Source organism: Bos javanicus, chromosome 19 (genome assembly GCF_032452875.1).
Source record: "Bos javanicus breed banteng chromosome 19, ARS-OSU_banteng_1.0, whole genome shotgun sequence".
Taxonomy (NCBI): domain Eukaryota; kingdom Metazoa; phylum Chordata; class Mammalia; order Artiodactyla; family Bovidae; genus Bos; species Bos javanicus.
This window is the reverse complement of record NC_083886.1, coordinates 23,871,162-23,896,267: the sequence shown is the minus strand read 5'-3', so window position 1 is coordinate 23,896,267 and position 25,106 is coordinate 23,871,162. Positions and strand designations below refer to the sequence as shown.

At 43.6% G+C, this 25,106-nt stretch overlaps 1 protein-coding gene and 1 non-coding gene across 3 annotated transcripts; one reads left to right on the top strand and one right to left on the bottom strand.

The window, feature by feature from the left end:
- Window positions 1–4,654: 4,654 nt before the first annotated feature.
- Window positions 4,655–24,697, top strand: CRK (CRK proto-oncogene, adaptor protein). Of its 2 annotated transcripts, none has more exons than XM_061390627.1 (3): window positions 4,655–5,053; window positions 12,251–12,616; window positions 22,051–24,697. In XM_061390627.1, the coding sequence occupies exons 1-3, from the start codon at window positions 4,813–4,815 to the stop codon at window positions 22,056–22,058; spliced, it is 615 nt and encodes a 204-aa protein (XP_061246611.1). In that variant the 5' UTR covers window positions 4,655–4,812; the 3' UTR covers window positions 22,059–24,697. The 2 variants fall into 2 exon arrangements, with proteins under 2 accessions (XP_061246611.1, XP_061246610.1); XM_061390626.1 differs by having other exon boundaries at window positions 4,656–5,053; window positions 12,251–12,786.
- Window positions 14,474–14,546, bottom strand: TRNAE-UUC (transfer RNA glutamic acid (anticodon UUC)). Its single transcript has one exon. It is a non-coding gene; the product is annotated as a tRNA-Glu (tRNA).
- Window positions 24,698–25,106: the final 409 nt, after the last annotated feature.

Sequence of the window (25,106 nt, the reverse complement as noted above, 5' to 3'; positions counted from 1 at the left end):
CTTCCTCTAGCAAGCAGAAGCACATGGGAGAGTGATGTCACCGACCCAGTCCAGATGCAGCCGCAGACCTATCCTTTTGAGAGGTAACCAAAAACATTGTGCACCCCCAGCTCACCTCCTGCTGGAAGGGCAGTGCTTGCCAGGAGACACCTGCCAATTACAGGAAGCTAAATCTGACTCTGAACAAGTGCCTCCGCTGGACTCTCCTTTCAGTCATTTCGTCATTCAACTAACATTCACGTAAGGCCTACGTGCCAGGCATTCTGCCAGGCGCTTGAGATACAACAGGAGCAAAAAGACCAAAATTCTTGCTCCTATGGAGCTTACACATATTAGGGAAGAGAGGACAATGCATGAAACAAATCTGTAAAATTAGAAGGAGGTGAGTACAAGGAAAACAAAGCAGAGAAGGGGGAGGGGGAAAGTGGGGTAGGCAGTCTGCAGTGTCGAAAGGTCTCCTTGATGAAGCAACGTGGGAGCAGAGACAGAGGAAGGAGATCTCTGAGGGAATGACCATGGAAATCTGGGTAGAGGGAACAGCAAGTCAAAGCAAAGGGGAAGAGAAAGGTTAGTGGGGCCAGAAAGGAGTGGGAAGGAGGAAAAGAGCAGAAGAGAAGACAGGCACACTTGCATTTCACCTCCTTTGTACGTTCTCGATTTTTCTCAGCTCCATGAAGATGGAGACAAGGAAGATGGCACCCTCTCCCTCTCTTTTTTTTTGGCCATGCCACATAGCATGCAGGATCCTAGTTCCTGTGCACTGGAGGCACAGAGCTCTAACCACTGGCCCGCCAGGGAACTCCAGACACCTTGATTTCTCCCTGCAGAGGTATCTGTGTGAGCAGCTCTTCTAAAGGATGGGACAATCAGAGGGACTTACATTGAAGCAAAGCAGATGAATGAGTCTCAAAAGCCCCGAAGCATGTCGTCGCCCCAGGGAACATCTCACTGACCTTTCTAGAAAGGTCCTAACTGTGGTGCTGGAGAAGACTCTTGAGAGTCCCTTGGTCTGCAAGGAGATCAAACCAGTCAATCCTAAAGGAAATCAATCCTGAATATTCATTGGAAGGACTGATGCTGAAGCTGAAACTCCAATCCTTTGGCCACCTGATGTGAAGAGCTGACTCATTGGAAAAGACCCTGATGCTGGGAAAGATTGAAGGTGGGAGGAGAAGGCACGAGAGAGTACAAGATGGTTGGATGGCATCACTGACTCAATGGACATGAATATGAGCAAACTCCAGGAGATGGTGAAGGATAGGGTAGCCTGGCATGCTGTAGTCCATGGGGTTGCAACGAGAGGGACACAACTAAGTGACCAAACAACAAAAGGAAGGTCCCACCTCCTGCCTTGGTTCCCAGCATGCTCTCCTCCCCTCCCCCTCCCTTGCAATCCCTTGACTTCTCTCCCCAGAGCTGCCTCTAGATCCTACCTTTGCATAGCTTAAAACAGATCCGTGTCTTTGCAAAACTAAGGGCTACCCACTGGTGGGGGGTGAGGGGTGGGGAATCTCTCTTCTTCATAATCCCAAAATTCCAGCAGAGACTTGGGAGTTTTTCTGTCTCCTTTCTCTCTTCTTGTCTCCATCCATAGATGAGAACTAGGCAGAAATGTATTTTCCCACCAGTACAAATGGTGCCTATACATACACCAAATTTTGTTTCTCCCTTTCTCTCATACACATTTTTCAAGGTGATACTTTCATTTTCTCTGTATATAGCAATTTTTGTCATCGTCACAGGAATTTTTTTTTTTTTTTTTTTTTAAGGAAAAATGAGTGTGAGTAACCCAACTCCGGAGGGTTTCATTTATATAGTACCCTGGAGTCGTGCAGGGCACAACTTGCACAGCTGTACGAGGCAACTCTCATGACTTTAGGAGACACAGGCAGGCAAATAGGTCCTCGAACCCCTGCTCCTGGTCCTTTGCTAAAAGAGTGCCTTTCTCCGCAGTGAAAATACAGAGTCCAAACCACTGGATAGCCAGGGATTTCCCAGGAACGCCTTTCTTTGGTTAGAGGGGAGGGAGTGGACGACTTTGATGTGGTTTTCTCTTGATCTAGGGAAGTCTTCTCTTTCTTTTCCTCTTTCATCTCTGCTTCTCCTTTAGGCAACTCCAGGAGCATCTTCTTGCACAAGAAGGTCACATTCTTTACATTCTTTGTAGGGCAGATCTCAGACTGATCAAGGGGCAAAAGCCACCACCTTAGCTGTAAATCTTTCTGTATGAAGGGGAGAGGAGGGGGAGAAGGAGAAGAGAAAGGAGGGAGGGGCAGTAGCACTTGCCCTTTTTTTGTCCCAAGGCCACTCCCGTTCCCACCTCATTGGCCTCTGACTTTGTAGGTTCTCTGTACTCCGAGGCAGAATACACTTAATGGCTGCCTGGTGCTAGGTATCCCCTCCTTTCCTGGTGTCTCAGACGGTAAAGAATCTGCCTGCAGTGCAGGAGACCCGTGTTCGTTTACTGGGTCAGGAAGTTCCCCTGGAGAAGGAAATGGCTATCCACTCCAGTATTCTTGCCTGGAGAATTCCATGGACAGAGAAGCCTGGCAGGCTACAATCCATGTGGTCCCGAAGAGCGACTAACACTTTCATTTTTTCATCCCCTCCTTACCAATCTCCTTGCCTGTTTTTCAGCTTAGTTATGATTTGTTCTCTCCTGCCTCCCTCTTTATTTTTCTTCTCCTTTCTTTCCTTCTTTCTTTTTCTCTTAAGGTATTTTGTTCTGTCATGTCCATGTGTCCTAGAAAGGGGGCTTAGAGGCACTGCTTCAGACCCCCATGGCAGTCCATGGTCAGTTCCTGCCCCAAAGGCCAGTCGTCCTGGGGAAATGAAAAGCAGGCACTTCTTTTCCCCAAAGGACCAGACTTTACCCTGGCCTGGCTTCTTCTGTTGGCTTGTGGTGACATGCTGTGACTAAGCCAGGGTCGTGATGAGTCACCCACAGCAGAGAAGATGCCCTTGCTCCCCACCCCTTCCCAGAGCAGGCCCGGGGCATGTGAAATGGGTCTGAAAGAGGTGTGTTATTCATAGAAAACCATGAAACCCAGGGCTGACTGATTTTTTTAAAATGTTTATTTCTGCCATCCTTCCTCTACTCTCCCCACCCATCTCCTGCCTTTCCTATCCTCAGAAGTCTGAGGACACAGCAGAGTGATCATAGCTCTCGTCTCCTTCCAGGATTTGAATCCCAGATCCTAACAGCAGCTATGTATCTCTGGACAAGTCACCTAACCCTTCTGAGCTTCATTGGTTAAATGGGACCAATCCATAAGGTTGTTGAGAGGATTAAATGAAGTGATCCATCTAAGGGCCGTTAGCACTATGCCTGGCAGGTAGTATTTCCTGAATAAATGTTAGCTGTTATTACGAAATGATTATGGAGTGCCTCCTACAGTAGATGCCTGGCCTTTGAGATCTACCATGGCATACAGACTTGTAAATGAAAGATTACAGTACAGTGGTTAAGAACCATAATAGAGATAATAAAGAAATAGGGCTGTACATACAGAGAGGGAGTGATGTGATGGTCAGGAAAGGGGACACTTTTGACACTGAGATCCCCAAAGGAGTGGAGGGGCATTCCAGAGAGAAGAAACACAAGGTTCATGTAGAAGTGGTGAAGATGAGATGCTGGCTTGGTTGTATGCTGCGAGGTAAACGGGGAGTTCTAACACCTGGAGGTTGTTAAAAGTTTTATACAGAATCGCAGCTGACTCAGAGCTATAATTGAGAAAGTGCAAACTGGCAGATGTGTGCTATACAATTAGGGACAGCAAGACTATAGAAAGCAGTGAGCAGGCTGTCACAGAATACAAAAATAGATACGGGATGTAGAGGTGGAAATGGTCCTGACAGCAGGGAGAGCAGAGGATACCCATGGCCACAATTAGAGTTTAGAGAATCTGGGCAGGTGTCTTAAGAGCCTAGACAGAGAGAACTCCATACTTCCACCTGGCTTGGCACCCTCTGTTCCCTTTGTCTTGAATGCTCTTCCCTGACTGCCATTCAATATTCAGTGCAAGTCACCTCCTCTGGGAAGCCCTCCTGGATTCCCCTACAGAATGGATTAGGGGGCTCTGCTATGTGTTCCTAGAGCCCCTTGCCCCTTCCCTATCGTATCACTTGGCACACCTTCCTCATAGACTGTTTCCTGGTTTCTCCCACTGGTCTGAGAATTCGGTGAGGGAAGGGCTCACCCTTGATGACCTTTGCACCCTCAGGGCAAATGTGGTGTCAACTGTTTGCTGAATGAATCAATGAAAATAAGAACTTCTGCAGGCATGGGGAGAAGCTGGAGGAACCATCGGAAAAAGACAGTCTCAGGAAACACAGCCCCTGGGGCCTTTTCTGCTCTAATCACCTTTTCTGCTCTAATTCTGTACCCTAGTCGCTGCCTAGAAGCCTGGGCCTTCCAGTAACTTGAAACCTGGAGGAGCAAAGAACCGCGTCGCCAACAGCCGACTGGTAGCTGAAGCCCCGCCCCTCGGTCCTGGACGCCCCGTCACCCTCTGCAGTCCCAGTCCCAGCCAGGCGGCGACGCCCAAGAGGCCGCATGCGCAGTGCTCTCACGATCTGTCGCTTGCCCTTCTCCCAATGGCGGGCGGTGGTCCCCTTCCCGGCATCCTCCGGGGGGCCAGGATCACGTCATTTCCGGTGGGGAAGGCCTGCGGCCGCCGCCGCCATTTCGGGCGCTGCTGTGAGGCTGGGACCCGAGCCGGTCCGCTGGGCGGCGGGGCCGGGGCTGGAGGGGCGCGCGCGGCTGCGGCGGCGGCGGCGGCGGCGGCCCAGCGTGTAGGCGCGGAGGCGGCCATGGCGGGCAACTTCGACTCGGAGGAGCGGAGTAGCTGGTACTGGGGGCGGCTGAGTCGGCAGGAGGCGGTGGCGCTGTTGCAGGGCCAGCGGCACGGGGTGTTCCTGGTGCGGGACTCGAGCACTAGCCCCGGGGACTATGTGCTCAGCGTCTCCGAGAACTCGCGCGTCTCCCACTACATCATCAACAGCAGCGGCCCGCGCCCGCCGGTGCCACCGTCGCCCGCCCAGCCTCCGCCCGGTGAGGGACGGACGGGACGGGAGGCCCCGGGCGGGGGTGAGGGCCGCGGAACTCCCCAGCCTGGCTGCTCCTCGAGAGCTCACCCCCACGAGGGACGTGGGCACAGGGCTGGAGTGAGCGTGGCCGGGGCGCAGCTTCTGCCGGGGCTCGCTCCCACGGACCAGCGCGAGTGTGTGGGGGAGGAGGAGCCGCTGACCCAGGCCTCTGGGTGTGACTTGGGAGGACAGCCCAGGGGAAGGGGAACTGCCTCGGCCCCAGGGTGGGGCTAGCGCCCGAGCAGAGCCGGGCAACGTGGGGACAAAGAGCTGAGAATGATGTTGGCACTGCGGGGGCATCACTTGGCAGCGGTGCCGGGAATGAATCCGATAATCCTACAAGTGGCTTTTTAGGCTTGAAACATTTCCTGCAGTGTCGGAGAGCCGGGTTTGGCTATACTCCCCTGGTGGCCTTTGGTAGGAAGTCACCACATACTGGCCGAGAGGGATGGAGACACCCTCAGGAAATCGGTCAGCTTTTTCCTTTCTTGGGCATTTTTCCAAAATACTTTTACCTTCCTCTTCCCCCGCGGAGAATGAAGGTGGTGAGCTAAGTGCCTTGGTTATAGAAGAAAAGCCTCTGTGACCAGCCCTGAATAAGCTGATACCCGGCTGACTGTGTCCAAGAGATCTTAGCGTCCAGAGACTGTTCTCCAAAATGAGGGGGTTATAGTTTTCAAAGCAATCAGTGGAGGAAAGATATTTTTTTTTTAATTTCAGGAAATAATTCAGAAATAAGCCAGTGGAAACAATCCCTCCCCTGAAAGTGAATGGAAGTTCATTTTTCCCTGGACTTGAACGTTATCAGTCTTGTCCTCCAGGGCCTCTCCTTGTTCAGTAAGTTGAGGGCTGTGGCTTGAGTCTTCCTAGATGTTGAAAACAGATCCCACTGAAGTGACTCTCTTGAGAGTTTAAATGATCTGCACTGGATCTTCCTTGCTAAAGGTTGAGACATGACACTCACCCAGGCCACTGGAGTTGTTAAAGGGATTTGTGCATTTGGTACTTGAGATTTGTGGTATACAGAGTAATTCTGAGGTTATTGTTATCTGTGTAACAGTACGGAGAGTCTTAGTGCCACCTCGCTGTTCCAGGTGGAAGCAGTTTAATCCTGACCACGTGAGACTAGATTCAGGCCAGTCTCACCTGAATTAGACTCCTGAACCAGCCTTTGCAGACTTACTTTTTTAGGAGAGTCCTAATTTAGGTTTATTCTCTCTGACCAGAAATGAAATGGGATAATCTCTTGTTAACACATACCAATTAAAAAAAAAAGCATAGGGATCGTAAAGCTTACAAATTATTCTAGGTCTTTCTCAGTCTGTTTGGTTTAATAGCATTATAACATGAGGTGGGAATGTGTGTTTGCTCTAAACCAAATATGTTCTACTTTTTACCACCTTCATGATATCTGGGGTTTTGCATTACTGTGCAGTGACATGATGGCAAACAGTCACTGAAACTCAAGTTCTCAACCTTTTGTGTGTTTTGTTGGTTGCAAAATTTGGAAATAGCAGCAGGGGCTTCCCTGGTGGCTCAGATGGTAAAGAATCTGCCTGCAGTGCATGAGAACCCAGGTTCAATCCCTGGGTGGGGAAGATCCCTGGGAGAAGGAAATGGCAACCCAGTCCAGTATTCTTGCCTGGAGAATCCCATGGACTGGGGAGCCTGGCAGGCTACAATCCATGGAGTCGCGAAGAGTTGGACACGACTCAGTGACTAACACACAGCTTTGTTTGAGCTTTCCCCACGTCTTGGTGTTAATAACTTTAATCTCAGCTGTTAGCTTAATGTTGAGCTCCACCTTTTCATAACAGATATGAATTCAGATCTTTGGCCCAGGAGAGAAGGTGAGGATTGCCAGAGTTTGTGGCTGGGGTGTGGAAGGTTCACGGGCATTGTGGTCCTTTTTGTTTCTGCCATGTACCCTATTTTCTGCATAGGACAATTTATTTAGTTGCTGTCTTTATAAAGATTACTTAATCTTTGTTCTCCCCCTCCCCCCATCAAGCTCTTTTCTTTTGAAACCACACAGAAGAATTTCTTCAATTTTAGAGAGGCATATACAATATTAATAGCTGACATTTATTGACTGGTTATTCTGTGCCAGGCACTTTGCTGAGTACGTTATATGCCTTGTCTCATTTACTGTCTATAACAGTCCAGTGAGGAAAGTACTATGATCTCCACTTATTAAACTATTTCCATTTTATAGATGAGGAAACTGACAGAGATACAGTAAAGTGCCCCAAAGTCACACAGCTTGTAAGTGACTGAGCCAGAATTGAACCTAGGAATTGTGGCCTGAGAGCTGACACTGTTACACTGCACTGCTTTCTGTCAAAGCCAGTTTACTTTTGATATCCCAGCAGTGCAGTGTGAAGCCTCAACACTTTTTTCTCTGTTCTGGGTCCCAGGTTCTGTTTATAGACTGAAAGGAGGGACTTCCCTGGCTGTCCAGTGGTTAAGACTCCAGGCTTCCACTGTGGGGGCATGGGTTTGATCCCTGGTTGGGGAACTAAGGTCCTGCATGCCGCGTGGCATGGCCTAAGTAAAGACCAAAGGAAAGGATGACAAGAAGCTGGCTTTAGCGCTCAGGCAGTATGCATCTGCTATCTAAAGTCAGTGATGAAGAGGTTTTTAATAACCTTATTTGGCAGATTAAATATGGGAAATGAGCTTTTTGTTTAGGATTATATAATGTATTTTGTGGACATAATGCATAGGATGAATTTGTACGGAATGGCTTAGATATACATTTTAGAGGTATATGAACAAAATAGACCAGATATTCTCAGCCTTTTCTGGTTAGCTTGTTTTTAACTTGTGTTTAGCTCCCACAGGCTGCCAGTGCTGCCATTGCCTGGAAGTCCCCTGACTGTGCCCCAGGGCCATAGGGCAGGGCTTGGTCAAGTCTACCGGTCACACTCTGTCAGGTGTACCTCTTGGGAAGACTTTGCAATCGTTGATTGATCCATTAGTTTTTACCTCTTGAACATGAGGTTTTACTAGACCTTGTCCAATAAACAGTCAATAAAACAGTAAATATGAGTTGGGAGAATAGTTAAAAGCTTGTGTTCTGAAGTCTGGGTTTGAACCTTCCTTACCTTCTGCTTACTGCTCATATAACTTTAGGCAAGTTCTTTAACTTCTCTCTGCCTCAGTTTCCTCATCAGTGAAAGAGGGGAAATAGTGCTGACAGGGTTATTTCAAGGGTTAAATGAGTTTAAATATTAAATGCTTAGGAATGGAACTAGCGTTAGGTATATTAACAGATGTGGTGGAGAGGGAAAAATTGAAGCAAAATGGAAAACAATTCTCAGCTTTGAGAGGCTCACAGCATGTCTGAAGGAGTAAGTGCTGGGTGGGGGTGCATCAAGAAGTATGAAGGAACTTTGGATCCAGTGTGTGGAAATAAGATGATGGCTTCCATTACCCGCTCAGCCCAGAACCTCCTACCTGTTGGCCCTAGTGGGTGAGGGGAACATAAAAGCTTGTCTCATTTTGGGGGTGGGGGCAGATGCTAGGGTGATGATTGTGCTGCCTCTTCAAGGTGGTGCTGGGCCAGGCTACTTCTGGAGATCCTAGGGGATTGCCTCTTAACCACTGCTGGCTTTGTGAACATCCAGCATTTATTTCATTTGTTTGGCTCATCCTTGTAGTTCTCAAACCTGGTCCTCATGATTCACTCTTTAATGAGTTAAAGATATTCAGTGGTTCTATGAGGAGTTCTTTAGTGAGTTACTTAAAGATTTTAGACCCCGCCCCCCCGCCCCAAAATCCGTAGTAAAAGAAAGTGCGTTTATCGCTGGATTCTCTAAGCCTTCCCTATGTTCATGTGAAATTGTGACTCTAGACAGGCAGGTATTGGATAGTGGGTTTTTCAAACCAGTCTGACCACAGCACTTTTTGAGAAGCATCTTGAGATTCTGTGGAATCTTCTTTGGGAAGAATTGAAAATTTACAGAGGTGTTCAGAGGTTTGGGGGATATATATTAAGCTCATTTGCCTTTTATTGGGCATCTATAATATACCAGCTACTTTTAGAAATTTTATTATTAGTAGTATAGATCCCTGTGAAAAGTTAAATAACAATTCAGATAGCTAGAAATACCACAGCCTGAATTCTTCAAACTTTGTAAGTCTGAATCTGCAAAGTCACATGCTGATAGCCACCATTTTTAGAACTTCTTCAGGATACTTTCTCAAATGAAGTCAGTGGCCTTGTTAGTTCTTTGTAGTGGACAGATGGTAAGAGCGTTCAAGGAACCTCTATAAATACCATAGGCAGTGGAGAAAGAAGAGAGGGAATGAGAATTTAGGAGAGAAGAAAGGAGAAGAAGTGTGAGATTAAGAGACTGATAATGGAGCCACTGTGGCGATGCCCACGCCAGAAGTGACTTGGCCTGTTTAGCCCACAGAGCTCTCGGGTGTTCTTCATAAAACCCTCAGGGAATGGTATTGTAAAAACTGTTGTAACCTGAGGGCTGACATGCTTGGAAGTGATGAGTTGAGCATGTACAGCTCTTTTGGTTAAAAGATAGCTCAGACTGCATTGATTTTGATTTCTGACTATGTTCATAACTGCACATTTAGAATCCAGCACAGGTTTGATGGAGAACAAGTCAGTGAGGTTTTCCAAGTCCAAGCTATGAGAACTCTGCTGTTGGTTCTGTTCTCTAGACTGACTGACTGTGTCTCCTTCCTTTCCCGCCCTTCTATTTCCTGGCTTTAGCTGTTTGTGGTTGGAAAGAGATGAACTAGGGAAAAGGAGCCGGAGCACATGGCTGTGGTGAGGTTTGGGCTTATCTGGAACTTATGTATGTATATTTTGTTCTCCCTCCTCTCCTGAAGCTTGATTGCCTATATATATATATATATATATATATATATATAAAACATGTAACTGCTGCAGCAGTACACAAAAACAGGTATTCCTCTATGGAATAATTATAATGTCATTAGGATAGGAAAAGAGGGAGTTCTCTGGTGGTTCAGTGGTTAGGACTCCAGGCTTTCGCTGCTGGGATCTTGGTTCAGTTCCTTGTCAGAGAACTGAGATCTCGCAAGCTTCCCAATGGGGCAAAATGAAAGAAGGAAAGAAAGAACCATTCAGGAATGGAAAGAGCTATTCTTTTATCGTAATTTTGTTCTATCTTAAAACGTAGCTTGTTGTTGCCACTGATTTTTGTAAGAGTACATCCCCAATTGGAAGTGAATGCCAGGGGAGAAAAAGAATGTCTTCCTGAAACATGCTGCTATGCCCCTTGCTCACCAGCCACACTGTGTTTGCCTTTGTATGCCCAGCTATGCTGTGAGTTTGTCAAACCTGGGGACAGATTTTCCTCACTTGAGAGTTACGTTCATTGTCTTAACACTTAATGACACGGTCCCTAAAGGGTGACTAGTGACAGCCATATTGGCAGTTGTACCTTGGCGTATTGTTGGGTGAATTCTAAGAAGGGAACTTTTCTTCCTAGGTGTCACCAGGACAACTTTCTAAGCTAGGTTCTCTGCTGGTGTGAAGGTTCTCCCTACCACTCTGCCCTTTAGGCTTTCTTGACCAGGCAGTACAAAGTAGATTTTCTTGGAGCTCACACTGACTCTGTCTTTCACATAGTTCCACAGGCCTGAAGGATCACTGTAGCCTAGAGGTGATGGATGAGGTAGCCATGCGTCTTCCTTGTTTACCAGGCTGGAATAGGAATAATTACCCATCAGTGATCAAGTTTAGAGAAGAGAAACTCCAGCATATAGCACCACTGTGCTCTGGTATGGTCATAACCAAAATCATCTCTCCAGTCACCAGCTCTGTACTTGGAACTATTGGGGTTGCATTCTGCTAGTGTCTGAGGAGTGTTTGCCATAGATGGACAATCCTGGGTATGAGCATGTATTTCAACATCTTGAGTCAGAGAGACAGCCAGCATTACTGGCTGTGGGCTATTAACTTGTTTTAGTTTATAGCCATGAATTCCACAGATGGACTTTTGCAATGTAAGAAATGTGCATCTGTCCTCTAAATTGAGGCTCGGCCTTTGTTTCATATGGGTGCAAAGAGAAGTCACTCATCAATATACGTTCTATACTGAGGACTTCTGGTTAACCTCCAAAGTTTATCATTCACCTCTCCCCAGGAGAGAATTTTAAATGTACTTTTTCTCGTCTATCTGGACAGAGCGTTTTCTAACACGGAACAAAATAATTTGGTCTCATTTTTTTAGAGTGGCGAAGCAATTTAGACAGCTGGGCTACTGCAGTGTTCCTGTTTCACAGCATTAACAGCAAAGGGTTTTTAGATGGATTGGTTAGGTTTTTGTTTTGACTGACTGGTTTTAATAGGAGTGGTGAGGGTAGTTTAGGCCCTCTCTTTAACAAAGAACTCGAACAAGTAATTTTCACAAAAGAAGTACAGATATTCAATAAATGTGAAAAACATCAAACAATCAAAGATGATATTTAAGAAGAGACATCCTTGCTGTTCTGGCAAGGACATGGGGGAAATGGGAACTCATAATCCACTGGTGCGAGTGTAAAATCAAAACTTTTTGGACGACAGGCAACATAAACCTTAGTGTTCTTACCCTTTGATCCAGCAGTTGCATTTTAAGAAGTTTATCCTAAGGAGGTAATAAAAAATGTTCATTAATAAAAGCACTCATAAGAGCATTGTTTGCAGTAGTGAAAAATTGAGAATAAAATATCCCGCCTTTTGTTGGGATAGCTGCTGGGACCTGTGAAAACGGAGAGCTTGCTACATTTCCTGAGGTTGAAAAGAAAAAGAAGACTAACACAGCCTTGAACCCTTGTACTCTGTAAATCGAATAGCCACAGAACGTTTTGGTAGAATGAACAAGAAGTCTCCATGGTGCTCTGTCTTTGGTCCAATATGTGAGCTTGTCCTGACAGGCGTGGTTGCTCTATCACAGCCTCTGTCTCTTCTCTGCTGCAGGTGGTGATCGCTTACTTTATTCCCAGGGAACATTTGAGCTACAAAGTATGATTTTAGTTTACTGTTAGGAGAAGGGGTTATTTAGATTATTTTTTTCCTTCTCTTTCTTTTTGGTTAAATATTGAGTAAATATGTGCGGGGAGATGCTTAAAATCTGCATTTCATCTCCAGTATATCTTTCAATAATACCCTACTCTTTTTTTTTTTTAGGGGTGAGTCCCTCCAGACTCCGAATAGGAGATCAAGAATTTGATTCATTGCCTGCTTTACTGGAATTCTACAAAATACACTATTTGGACACTACAACGTTGATAGAACCAGTTTCCAGATCCAGGCAGGGTAGTGGAGTGATTCTCAGGCAGGAAGAGGCAGAGTATGTACGAGCCCTCTTTGACTTTAATGGGAATGATGAAGAAGATCTTCCCTTTAAGAAAGGAGACATCCTGAGAATCCGGGATAAGCCTGAAGAGCAGTGGTGGAATGCAGAGGACAGCGAAGGCAAGAGAGGGATGATTCCAGTCCCTTACGTGGAGAAGTATAGACCTGCCTCCGCCTCAGTATCGGCTCTGATTGGAGGTAACCAGGAGGGTTCCCACCCACAGCCACTGGGTGGGCCGGAGCCTGGGCCCTATGCCCAACCCAGCGTCAACACTCCGCTCCCTAACCTCCAGAATGGGCCCATTTATGCCAGGGTAATCCAGAAGCGAGTCCCTAATGCCTACGACAAGACAGCCTTGGCTTTGGAGGTACATAATGTGCAAAATGTAGAAAGAAGAGATCTGCTACAGGGTCTCCCTTTCAGACCTCTTAGAGCTTTGTAGGAATGCTGAATACAAGCAGCAGCGTTGTAACATTGTTATAGATGTTGAATGGTACTTTTACCATTAAGTACTGATCTTGGCACTTAATGTGGGGTTTTCTCTTTTTTATAGAAAACCTATTTTGGAATGAGTAAGCTTAAAACTGTATAACTGAATGTTCTGATTGATTTACTAAACCATACTTTGACTTCTTTAATAACACCACCTGAATTCACAGGAATTAACCTAAAATATTTTTTTTCATCTACATTCTAATCTGTTTCTTTCTGTTTATCATTATCTGAAATAAGTGGGCTCCACAAATTTGAGTATAAGTGGTCTCTATCAAAATACTTAAATGAATTTTCTTACAGAAATGTGTTTTTACTTTAGGGGGCTTGGGGTTTCTTACCATTGATTACTTGTAAAGGTATAATGAGATAGATACCCAAAAGTATTAATTCCAAGAAGCAGCAGGTTTACTTGGTCTTTGTTGTTTGATGCATTTTATACTCAAGAAACCAGTTCCTCCTGAGGAATAAATTTTTACCTTTTACTGGTGAATAGTTATCCTTGGTAGCCCATCTCCTCTGGCCAACCATTGCATTGTATTTATTCTTATCCTTAGCACTCACAGCTTTGTCTCTTACCTCTTCTCTTTCTTCTTCCCTCCTTCCCTCCCTCCCTTTCTGAGTTATGCAGAGGTAGTGGTTCAGCATAAAAGCTAGTGTAGAAGTGGCATGCTTTCCTGTCTTTCAGAGCCTTTCAGATATGATCACTTTAAGCAAGTAGCTAAATTTCATGAACATAGGCTGAAGTTACTCAGGTGGGGGGGCAGGTTAGCAGAGAAGGGGCTAAAGTATTAATATATTTTTGTAAATGGAAATCTCTAAAATCCTTTGGATCATGCTTATACACTGAGGAGTGGGAGTTGCCTAAGTAAAAGGCTGTACAGTGAGCTGAAATTTATTTGAAATAGTCTGATATTACTGGATTTAAAGTTTTTCTTTTGCATTCTGAAGAGTGGGTGCAAAGGAGGGTTAGGTCTACAGGTTTGACTGAAAAAAAATGTGTGCTTTTAAAATGTGTGTATTTTGAGGTCATGTTGTGACTGAAAAGTATTGTGTCCTGCTTTTGATGAGAAAGGAATTATATGTTGTCTAGGTTACACTACTTTTTCCCACTTAGAATTTGGAGGATAAGGAAAACAAGTTTCTAGGTTCATGTTTTCATTTAAGTTCATATGATGGCAACAGCCAAGATGGTGCTGTGCCCATGACAGCTGTGACTCGACATTTATTGCAGGCCCTGTTAGCACTGGGCTGGAGTGTGGAAATAGCTAGCTAATACCCAGGAGAGAATAGTTACCACATTAATTTTGCTTCCACTTGCAATTCCTTTCTCAAAGAGAATTGGTTTGGTTTGGTTTGGTTTTGACCTCACTGAGCAATTTGTAGGATTTAAGAGTCGGACATGACTGAGCGACTTCACTTTTATGCATTGGAGAAGGAAATGGTAACCCACTCCAGTGTTCTTGCCTTGAGAATCCCAAGGACAGGAGAGCCTGGTGGGCTGCCGTCTATGGGGTCACACAGGGTCGGACACGACTGAAGTGACTTAGCAGCAGCAGCAGTTCCCTAACCAGGGATTGAACCTGGGCCCATGGCAGTGAAAATGCCGAGTCCTAACCACTGGACCATCAGGGAATTCCCAGAATTGTTTGCCCCAACGATGCTTGCCTTAATTAGAAGCCTTAGTGCTCCAGAATGGTCGAGCTGCTCCCCTACTGTGAAACCTAAACCTTGTGCAATAAAGACTAAAGTAGAAGAGTGGTTTGTGATGTCAGTAAGTTTCCTTTTTTGGTTGGGTATTAGTTTTGAGCCACATGTGTTGACTGATGACAATAGCCTCTTTCACGTTAGAACAAATACCCCAAATAATAACTTTAAAAACACCTCATGTACTTAAGAAAACATCATGTTAGTTTAGCATCACAGAAATCTAAAGCTAGAAAAGACCTTAGATACCCCTATTCATTTATTGAAAAAAGTAAGGGATGGATTGAATGGGTTGTTTAAACTAGTTGGAGAGATGAGGAGTCCAGATCTACAGTGGGGCCTTTTCATCCATGCCCAGATTGCATCTGTGGTACTTTTTGTTTTGTGGTGGTGATACTGCCCTCCTGTCAGTTTTGTGTGGTGTAACTGGCAGCGTGTCCTCATGTGTACTCTCCGTGCAGGGAGGCAGTTTCCTTTCCCATCTCTGGTTTTCCATAGGAGCTGATGCCTAGTCCCTGTGGAGATGAAGCCAGGAGATAAGATTAGGAAGCTCTGACTTTCTGACCTTCGCATTCTGATGAGAAAAAAATTCATTGCTGTAGTTGACCCATTATAGATTGAGATCTGTAGACAAGCTAGGCACATTTCGGAGAAGTTTTACAGTTAACTTGAAATTGATGTTGAAATCATTGCATTTTAGAAGTGGGCAGAGCCCCAGGTATAGTAAGGGTCCAAACTCCTAGTATTTCCCAGAAGATAGCTGCGGATGCAGCGCTCTGGGTCACCTCTCTTACTTCCGTCAAAGCCACTTTGTTTTACTGTGTTAAATATCGGTGTCTCTCTAAGGTTGTTTTTAAGGAAGGGTTTCTGTACTTATGTTCAGGATCCACCTGTCCTCCCCTTACAGATGGATGTTTCCTGCATGGTATATTTGCTGTGACCAGAGTCCTCCAGTAGAATATAAGTCAATGACTCCTTCCTCTTTTCCCACCCATCAGATTTCTCTAGTAGGAATGAAGGTTGTTGGAAAGAAGGGATTAATTCTAGCAAACAACCAAAGTAGGGGTATTCCTCGGTTCACTGTAACTCTGGGGAATGTAACCGAACCAGGAAGACACCATCTGTTCCATCCTGGAGCTTCTAATAAAGAGATTTTAAACAAATGTATTTTGAAGGAGAAACACTGGAAGTAACACTAGAACAGTGCAGAGGCACCATTTACTCATTTACTTTTTTGGTCTTAGATTTGATCTGAGATTTCAATTTGATTGGTTTTGGTTTCACGAGTCATGGCTCCTTGGGAGCTGGAATAGTGGTGAATCTTATCTTGTAAATTGCAGGTGTTAAAGTTTATTTCATGCCTCTGTAGACTGTCCAGAACAATCATATTATCTTGGAATGTACTATTCATGTAACTTCCATTTTCTGATTCAGCCTGGCCTCTTGCCTTTGATAGATAAGACTTCTGAGTAACCAAGGAGCCTTTCAGGTGGACTTAGGTGTGAACCTGTTCTTCTGGTCACAGATAGGGAAGATGTAAAGTTCCATGAGTCCCTGGTTATATGCAGCAGTGACTATATTAACTCTACATCTCCCCATGTAGAGCTCTGAAACCTTAAGTTATTTAGGCCTTTTGACCTATATATGGAAAAGTGAAATGAAGATCTTAATTTCCCCTTTGTTCCAGAGAGAAAAAATGAGATTAGGAAGTGTAAGAACTGCGTGACAAGTCTTGGCTATATGTATAATAACTTCATACCCACTTGAAAAAATAATAAACATAATTGAAAGTTATGAATATTTTCATTTTAATAAAATAGTCAGTTATTTAACCCCCCATTAAATAGCAAAGTTTCTCAAACCTTGGGATCATGTGGAACATTGCCACCTTCATTTCCTGTTCCACATTTATTTTCATAAGGTACTTGATTTTTATTATAGCAACTGCCAAAGCCCAGCTTTGCAAAGACATGACATCTTTGAAAGGGATGTAGTATAATCTGATGTCAAAATTGTTAACAGTTTTGAGTTTGTAGTTCACATGGCATAACAGACATCAGATATTTCTGTTTCCCTCAAAAATACAGAATACTTGGTGGGACCCCTCAGAATTGGCGGCAGTGCCTCTGACTCTTCAGTCTGGGAACCTCGGGTCTCGTTGACTGTACTAGTTCTTAGAAAATTCCTTGTATTGAGCTAAAATGTATCTGTTCCGTGTACCTCTCATCAAGAGGGTGGGGAACTTAGTTTCAGTTATTATCAGTTGTTGAGCTACAGAAAGATCTTTTTGGACTTGGACTACAGTCAGGGTAACACCTGTCTTCAGTGTGGTGCTTTTGCTTGACATCAGGAAATGTATCTACGAGTTAAATCTCAAAGACCTGCAATGATCCACGAATATGAGCCATGTGCACTTCAGTCCGTCTCTGAGGCAAGTGAATCATTAAGACTGAATTGGCCTCACTTGTCTTCACTGATTTTAAAGATTTTAGATGGGCCCTAAATATTACCTATTCTGTAGATCAGGGATCTGCAGACTTTTCCTGTGAAGGACTTCACAGGCCATGCAGCCTCTGTCAGTTTGCCACTGTAGCTAGAAAGCAGCCATAGACAAAACAGCAGATGAGCTCGCTGTGTTAGAGTGAAGCTATTTACAGAAACAGGCAGCAAGCTGGATGTGGCTCATGGGCCACACAGTTTGCCGAGCCCTGTCTTAGATTGCTGTAGTTTTCTTACCTTTTTCCCTCCTTCAGTCAGATCTTGAAATGTGTTCTTGGTGTGTTTGAAAGTCTTTGAAAACAAAGTCCTTGTAGTCTGTCTCTGCGCTTGGTTTCCCGGGCTTTATTTACATAAAGTTAGTTATATGTTTCCTGTCCTGAGCTCACAGGAATCATGCAGCAAATCTGGATCAAAGAAGCATTGGCAACTATTGATGCCTTTCCTCTTAGATAGCAGGGATAGAAACTAGAAAAGCAGTCACCTGGGGTTGCGCCAGCAGGGGAGGTCACAGTTTCTGGTGTCTCCTGTTTGCTGCTAAGTCGCTTCAGTCGTGTCTGACTCTGTGCGACCCCATAGATGGCAGCCCACTAGGCTCCCCTGTCCCTGGGATTCTCCAGGCAAGAACACTGGAGTGGGTTGCCATTTCCTTCTCCAATGCATGGTGAAAGTAAAGTCCCTCAGTGGTATCTGACCCTATCCGTCTCCTATTTAGGGAACACCAAAAATTAATGCCATTTGGACTTCATATTTTTTCTAATTATGCCTGGAACTCACTGGTAAAGGTGAGTGTTCATTAAGTTCCCTGGGAGTGAGGAAAAGAGAGTAACTACATTCGGTCCTCTTTACAGATGACGCCATGATTTACTTGCAGACTTACTCCTGAGGGTGTGGTATAGGGTTGAGAGACTAGGAACTAACTCAACACTAAAATAGTACCTTGGTGGTGAAAGCATCATCAGTCTCTCCTTTACAAGGTGTTAGTGAAGTCTGCCTCATGAAAAGAAAGGTTAACTGCCTTGTCGTGCTTCAGGTCCTTTAGAAGTTCTTTCGTTTTCATTAGTGCGCAGATGAGTTTTTTCTTCCATCTGTAATGTGAATTTTGAAATTGGTAATGTGAGAACTACAGTTATTACTGCAAGTACATTCCTTTGTGTCTTAAAATTGGAGCATTTCTAGGGCAGGCACTCAGTCTCCCTTTCTTTGTCTTTGAATTAGTACACCAAGCTTCAAACCTGTGTGCACCCCCTGATCCTCCCTGGTCTTGCCTGAGGGAACTCTCCTTTAGAGTGTTGTTGCCTAACAGGGAGAGGAGCACAAATTACCGTGTCATTTCTGACTTGGAGAAAGAACTGCGCTTAGTGGAGTGCCATATTCCTAGACTGCCCCATCCCCTCCTGCACTCTGCCTCAGGCTCCATAGCATGTTTTCTCAAAGATAGTCATGTTTTTGCCTTTGGGACTTGTCTGTTCTTGACCCCAGGACTCCCTATGTGCTTTGACTATTTCAGGAGAAAGAACCCATAGGGTATTATGCATAGGTATTTAATTTTAATAAGGTCTACCTCGAAGTATTTGTGCTTCAAGGCCACTTTGGGCAGGTTAATTAGCTTATTAAATGCTTACAGCTTTCCTCTTTTACCCGTTTAAAAATCAGAACCATTTCAGAGTCATGACCCAACCTTTCTTTCACCCCTTGATGTTTGGACTTTTCTGCCAAGAACCTAATCAACTGTAAAAAAACGATTCTGGGTTCTAGAAGATGGTTGCTTTTCCTGAGTCTTTCTCTGTAGTTAGAACCAAGAGAGTGTATATCAGAGATGACCCTGATGCTGTCCAAAGGCCTATCTTGCACTTCATTCTTTTCCCTACTAGCATCTTGCTGTATGGGAGCCCTGACTCATTTCTCACTTAGAATTCTGCAGGAAGAATGGTCTGAGGGCAGAGCAGAAGGCTTTGCTCTCTTGTAGAGAAGCTAGTGTGGTTTTGTGGTACTGATGCCATGGAGCGGGTGGATGGTCCACATTTTAACTACCCGTTGCTTAGAGCTCTTTGGGACATGATTTGAGACAGCACTTTGAATGCTTAAGAATAACAACAATCTTATTCTTAGAATGACAGTCTTAAAGAGAGGTGTTTAAACCTGGGTTTTGGTGTCAAGTAGAATGGTGGACTTAAATTTGTATCCTGAAGACCCGTCTTTTACAAAACACCTAGAAAAGCTCTGGGAGATAGTGAAGGACAGGGAAGCCTGGTATGCTGCTGTCTATGGGGTCACAAAGAATCAGACACAACTGAGCAACAAAGAAAAGCTGGAGAAACATAACATTCTTTTCACCTTTTTATTTAGATATGAAATCATTTGGTAGAATGTACCAGTCCTAAGTATATAAGTATGTAGATCAGTGAATTTATATGCATATATACCTATGTGACAACCACCCAGATGAAAGTATAGAATGTTTTCACCATTCCAGATTGTTCCCTCATGTCCCTTAGTTGTGTTTTTAATATCAGTAAAATGATGGATTAAGATAGCTGGGATGGCATCAGACCAGCTTCTTAAAAGAAACTGGCCACTTACTGGCCATCTGGAGGAGAATCTAACATGTGTGGCAAGGTTATTTATTTATTTATTTTCCTATATGTGGAATCTTAGTTTCCCAACCAGGGATCGAACCCGTGCCCCTGCAGTAGAAGCAGAGTCTTGACTACTGGACCACCACCAGGGAAGTCCCATGAGTGGCAGTTTAAATTTTTGACACGAGCATACCTATTCCTTTAAGTGTTTTTTTTTTTCTTTCTTAAGGTCAGGAACTTATTCTGGGTCCAGCTGTCTGAATAGCACTTGAGTATAACATGAGTACATAATAAAAATGAGAGGGAAGAGCGTTGCACTTAGTAAAGTTTACTGTAACATAGCAAGGGGCTAGTGGTGGAGGGGCATTAATTCCAGTAATGTGTTGTGTGTGTGTGTGTGTGTGTGTGTGTGTGTGTGTGTGTGTGTGAAGGATGGGGAGTCAAAGGTAGCTGACAGGTCAGGAAGGAGGAAAATTCACTAAGGAATAGTCACACGTTACGGAGTTTATATAGAGCCTAACTTCTTGTAATGCTGTTAAGAATTTTTAAAAGATGGGAACAAGCGAGGTAGTCTTGAGAACTAGAATTGGGGATATAAGAAGAAATCTTCCAGACTGTTTTTACCACCAAAGAAATTCTCATTTGATGTTCAGATCTTCCTCTACAAAGACTGAAAATTTTTACTTGTCATAGTTGGCCTGCTCAGATATCAGGAATTGAATTGGAAGATTGCTGGGAATAAACAGAACCCTGGGTGCTAGAGCCTGTAGGAGCTGGATCTGTTTGCAAAGACAGATACGCAGTGTCATTTTCCTCTCTCCTCACCTTTCCCCATCAGCCTTCATCTTCATTATTAACCCATCAAGCTGCTGCCTTTTCTCACCCTTGTATCTTATCCCTGTCTCTCTAATATTCCATGGTTTCTCTCTTCCTTTTCTCAGCATCTTATGATTCCTGCAGCCACTTTAGGCCTCTAAGCTTTTCATATAATTCTTAAGGAAACTGTAGGTAGGTCAGTAGGTAACCTAATTCCTCTGTGAGTGAGATCAGGCTGGTTTAAGAGAAGGCCCTGGCCTAAACGAGTTGGCTTTGGCTGGTAGTCAGCCCATAGGCCTTCGCAGGGAAGGAACCTGCAGGGCTAGGGGAGCATAGTTTGAAAGTTCTTAATATAGTGGAAGAACATAAATGGGCTTGGGAGCTGGATACTTCTGGGCTCAAATCTCAGCCCTGTCACTGGCTTTGTGACTTCAGGTGTAACATGTAGTTGTTCTGAATGTCATACGTAAAATGAAAAGAATTCCTGTTTAAAGGATTATATGATTATCAGAAAATGATTTTATATAAAGCACTATAGTACTTTATGGGAGTTAAATATCATTATTAATGAAACCAAATGAACAGTAATGTTTAGAAACCACTTGCGTGTGCAGAACTCAGATGTTGATAATTCAAGGATAGTCATAAAGCTCTTTAGTGGCATTTGGGAACGTACCTCACCATTGTTAAATACTTTGTTACAGGGTGAATCCATTCATCAAACACCTTATCTTTTAAGTTTCATATTAAGACACAGGTATATCCTAGATTGTCAAAAATATTTGATGTTGCAACAGGAAAACTTTTTGTAACAGCAGAAACACGATATCCTCCTACTGTTAAGGAACAGGTACCAGGTGGCATTGAGAGAGCAGCAAAGTCTGTCAGTACCTGCTTAGGGGTGGGTAGTGGGGGGGACTGGCAGGCAGTGGCCTGCCAAGTAAAACTAGCTGAAGAAGGTTGAGGCTTTCAGGGAGCTGATAGAATTTGGAGTCTTCGCCTGTACCAAGTGGGGAAGCCTTGCCTTGGTAGGACAGTGATGGGAACACTTCCGTTTTCTGGGACCAAATGATGTATGCTTCCTCTGATTGTCTTCTGCTCTACAAGCAACACCAGGCCAGGATGTGTGTATAAGAGTGGGCTGGGGAATTGCACTGCTATATGCCAGAGAGGGGAGGGCCAGTGTGGACCAGGCAGGAAGCTAAGAGTAGTGGCTACAAAGACAGGGCATATAGATCATCCTAGGTAGGGTTGCTGCTCCAGAGACCCTTGAACTTTCCAAAAGGTGTCATTTTCTAGCATTCCTCCTATTTTCTGTACTCTGTTTTTCTCTGCACTGCTAAAATCACTTCTTCCTCTTGCCTGCATTAACCATAAGTAATCGGTCTGGTGGCTGGGGCTTGGGAGGCAGCAAATAGCCGTTTCTGTAATATCAGTCCTAGAGCAATCACATGGGCAGGGTATGGCTAACCAGAGAATGGAGTTTTTCAGCTTGCATTCATAACTGGAAATAAAGTGCTGTCCTTATTCTCCTCCTGCAGGTCGGTGAGCTGGTAAAGGTTACGAAGATTAATGTGAGTGGTCAGTGGGAAGGGGAGTGTAATGGCAAACGAGGTCACTTCCCATTCACACATGTCCGTCTGCTGGATCAACAGAATCCCGATGAGGACTTCAGCTGAGTATAGCTCAACAAACAGTTTTGCTGACAGATGGGAACAATCTTTTTTTTTTTTTTTCCAATTGCCATCTATACAGTTTTCTTACAGATGTCAAAGCAGTCTAGTTTATATAAGCATTCTGTTGCCTGTGATCTTTTTTAGACTGAACTACTCCATCCCTGGTCTTATTTACCATATTCAGGGTACGAAACTGGAGGGCTTGTGTGTTAACTTTTGAATTGGTGGTTTTAGGTGGTAGCACCATTGCCTGAGTGTATCTGAAAGGAGCAGCATCTTGCCTCCCTTTTCTTAGGCAATACAAATCAACCTGTGGAAAACTGATGGACGGGAGAGAAGTGTTGCACACCACTTACCCTGATTTATTCAACGGTTTGGTTTTCATTCTGAAACTATGCTGTCAAATGGCAATAGACTGTTCCCTTCCACCCCATGAAGTAATCGTGCACGTGTGAATAGTACCCAGTGGGATTGCTTTTTCATTTATGGAACATGACCATTGTATGACTCATTCTGACAGTTCAAATCCTGAGAATTCTGAGGACACTACTAGAGGCATTTGTCTTCCTTCCCAGTCAGTGCTTCATACTTTTTCTTGGGATTCTTTCAAGCCTTGTAATTCCTTTTCCCTAGACCTGCAGATAGGTTAATTCTCAAGATAAGTGTTTATTTTCATTCCAGATGATAAGCAGGATGTGCAGAGCACTTTATTCAGTGCATAGCTTTAAGCCAGTATTGGATTCACTGCGTGGACAGCCAAACTCCCAGCTCTCTGCCATCCCTCAAAGGGTCATAGTAGGTTCACATTGCTACCACAGTTCAGTGGACTCCTGGCTAATGGGATCCAGCATGCCGTTCTCCTGAGTGCCATTGTTCTGTCAGGGGACTTCTTGAAATTCTTAGCTTCTACTTGGAGTGGAAGGACCAATCACTTAGAATATTCCATGGATGGTTGGGGGGCCAAATTCTGCCCTTTGCTTTATGTACAACTTGTATAAAAATCAAGTTAAAATTACATGAGTTTGGGGATAGGGTTTTAGTGCTTTGAAAAATGTTTGAACCAATCATGAATTACTTATGTATTTGTTTCATATGGCCAGAATAGTGCTTGAAATACACGATGTTATAAACTGCCTTCACTTGGGGCGCTTTTTCTTTGTGTTCAAGTTTAGTTTACAAACCCTTTTAAGTATGGAATGGTTTATATAGGGTAAGGTGCTCCAAAGAATTGACTTCTGAGACCAAAAATGATGTAGGCTATTTAGACTACCATATGAAACTTTTTCAAATTTAGTTCCCAGTCTAGAAGCACTTACTGGTCTGTGGTGTGATATGACCAATAGAAACACCGTGTTCTTTGCTTCAGGCCTCATTTTAGAAAAGTATTTTTCCAGTTGTTTTGCCTAGGTGAAGATTAATTTGCATTCATTGAACGTATGCTAAATCATGATATCCCAGTGACTAGCACCGTGCCTGGCACAGCTGGCATACAGATTTGTGAGAGTGAATGCGAGGTGTGCAGAAGCTCATTATATGGCACAGGGAAGCCAGCTGGCACAGGATTACATACATTACCACAAGCAAACTAATGAGTTGACGCTAATTTAATATATTTTTACCTCACACTAAGATAGTGCTTGATAAAGACATTAATACTCAACTTATAAAATGTTGGCACAGTGCTATGCACATAGTGGGTGCTCAGTAATGTTGAATGGACAGGTTTGCAATACTAGATTTAATTCCATCTGACGACTCTTACATTTTCAGTTAGAGCGTAGATACTGTAAAACCCTACACGTTGAATCTTGTTTTCCTGAAAGTATGACATCTAAAATATTTGTAGAAAAGCTTTGTCACAACTGATTTGAATGTTTGTGTTTTTTTTTTTTTTGCCTCTGACCTTGATATTGGCTTGTAATGTCTCTTTTCATCATATGTAATTTTGGTGGAACATGCAGCTCTACCCAAATCAGAAGACTTTCTCAGTGATCGGTTGTCCAAAGCCATTACATGAATTGTTGGGTTGGATTTGCCTGGGTTTGGCAGTTGTTGGACCTTAAGAACTCAAAGGACTTCTTATAAGTATCTTCCAAAAGCAAATGCAAGAATCCTATTCAAGTGCATATGTACATTGTCAGTGAGCAAAATAAACCGCAATTGGCTGCTATATTTGATATAATAATTTCTGCAAAAACCCATTTTTTTGGATACTAATATTTGACATGGTTAATTCTTATTAATTGTTGGAATTGTTTATTGTTAATAATGCAAATAGATAATTTTAATTATCCATAAGTAACATTTCACTATTAAAGGTTTGAAATGGATGATAAGCAAACCAATTTGAAATAAAATATGAAACATGTGCCATTGTATTATAACACTATACACTTTCTTGACAGTTAAATTTTAAAAATGTTTTTTTTGTAGCATGTATTGTATATGTTTATAGTATATGTAGTAAATAAAAATATGGCCAAATGTTTGGCTTGGTGATCTTTTGAAGAAAGCAATCTTTGAATATTTTTCACAAAAGAGCTAAATCTTTTATGCTTAGGGAGTCAGAGTTGTGTGTAGTACTCAACAGCCTACAAACAATCAGATAAACAATTATACACACTAGGTACTCATAAAAATGGGATCAATCATTGGTGTTACTTTGAAGGGTCTCCAGAAGTCCAAAAATAATGATTTGAGGGGAATATAAGAAGAATGATTATATAATGATAGGAAAGCTGGAATGATGTGAACAGATAATACCAAATCACACGTGGGTTTAAGGAAAATATGATTGTGGTAGGGGTCTTCATAAAGCAAGTGAGAAGTGTGGCTGTTACACAGTAGGTTTTTAGAATCGTTAGGGGAGATATTCAGTATAATTTCTCCTTTTTTATGTAAGTGACAGTACTTCAGTGTAG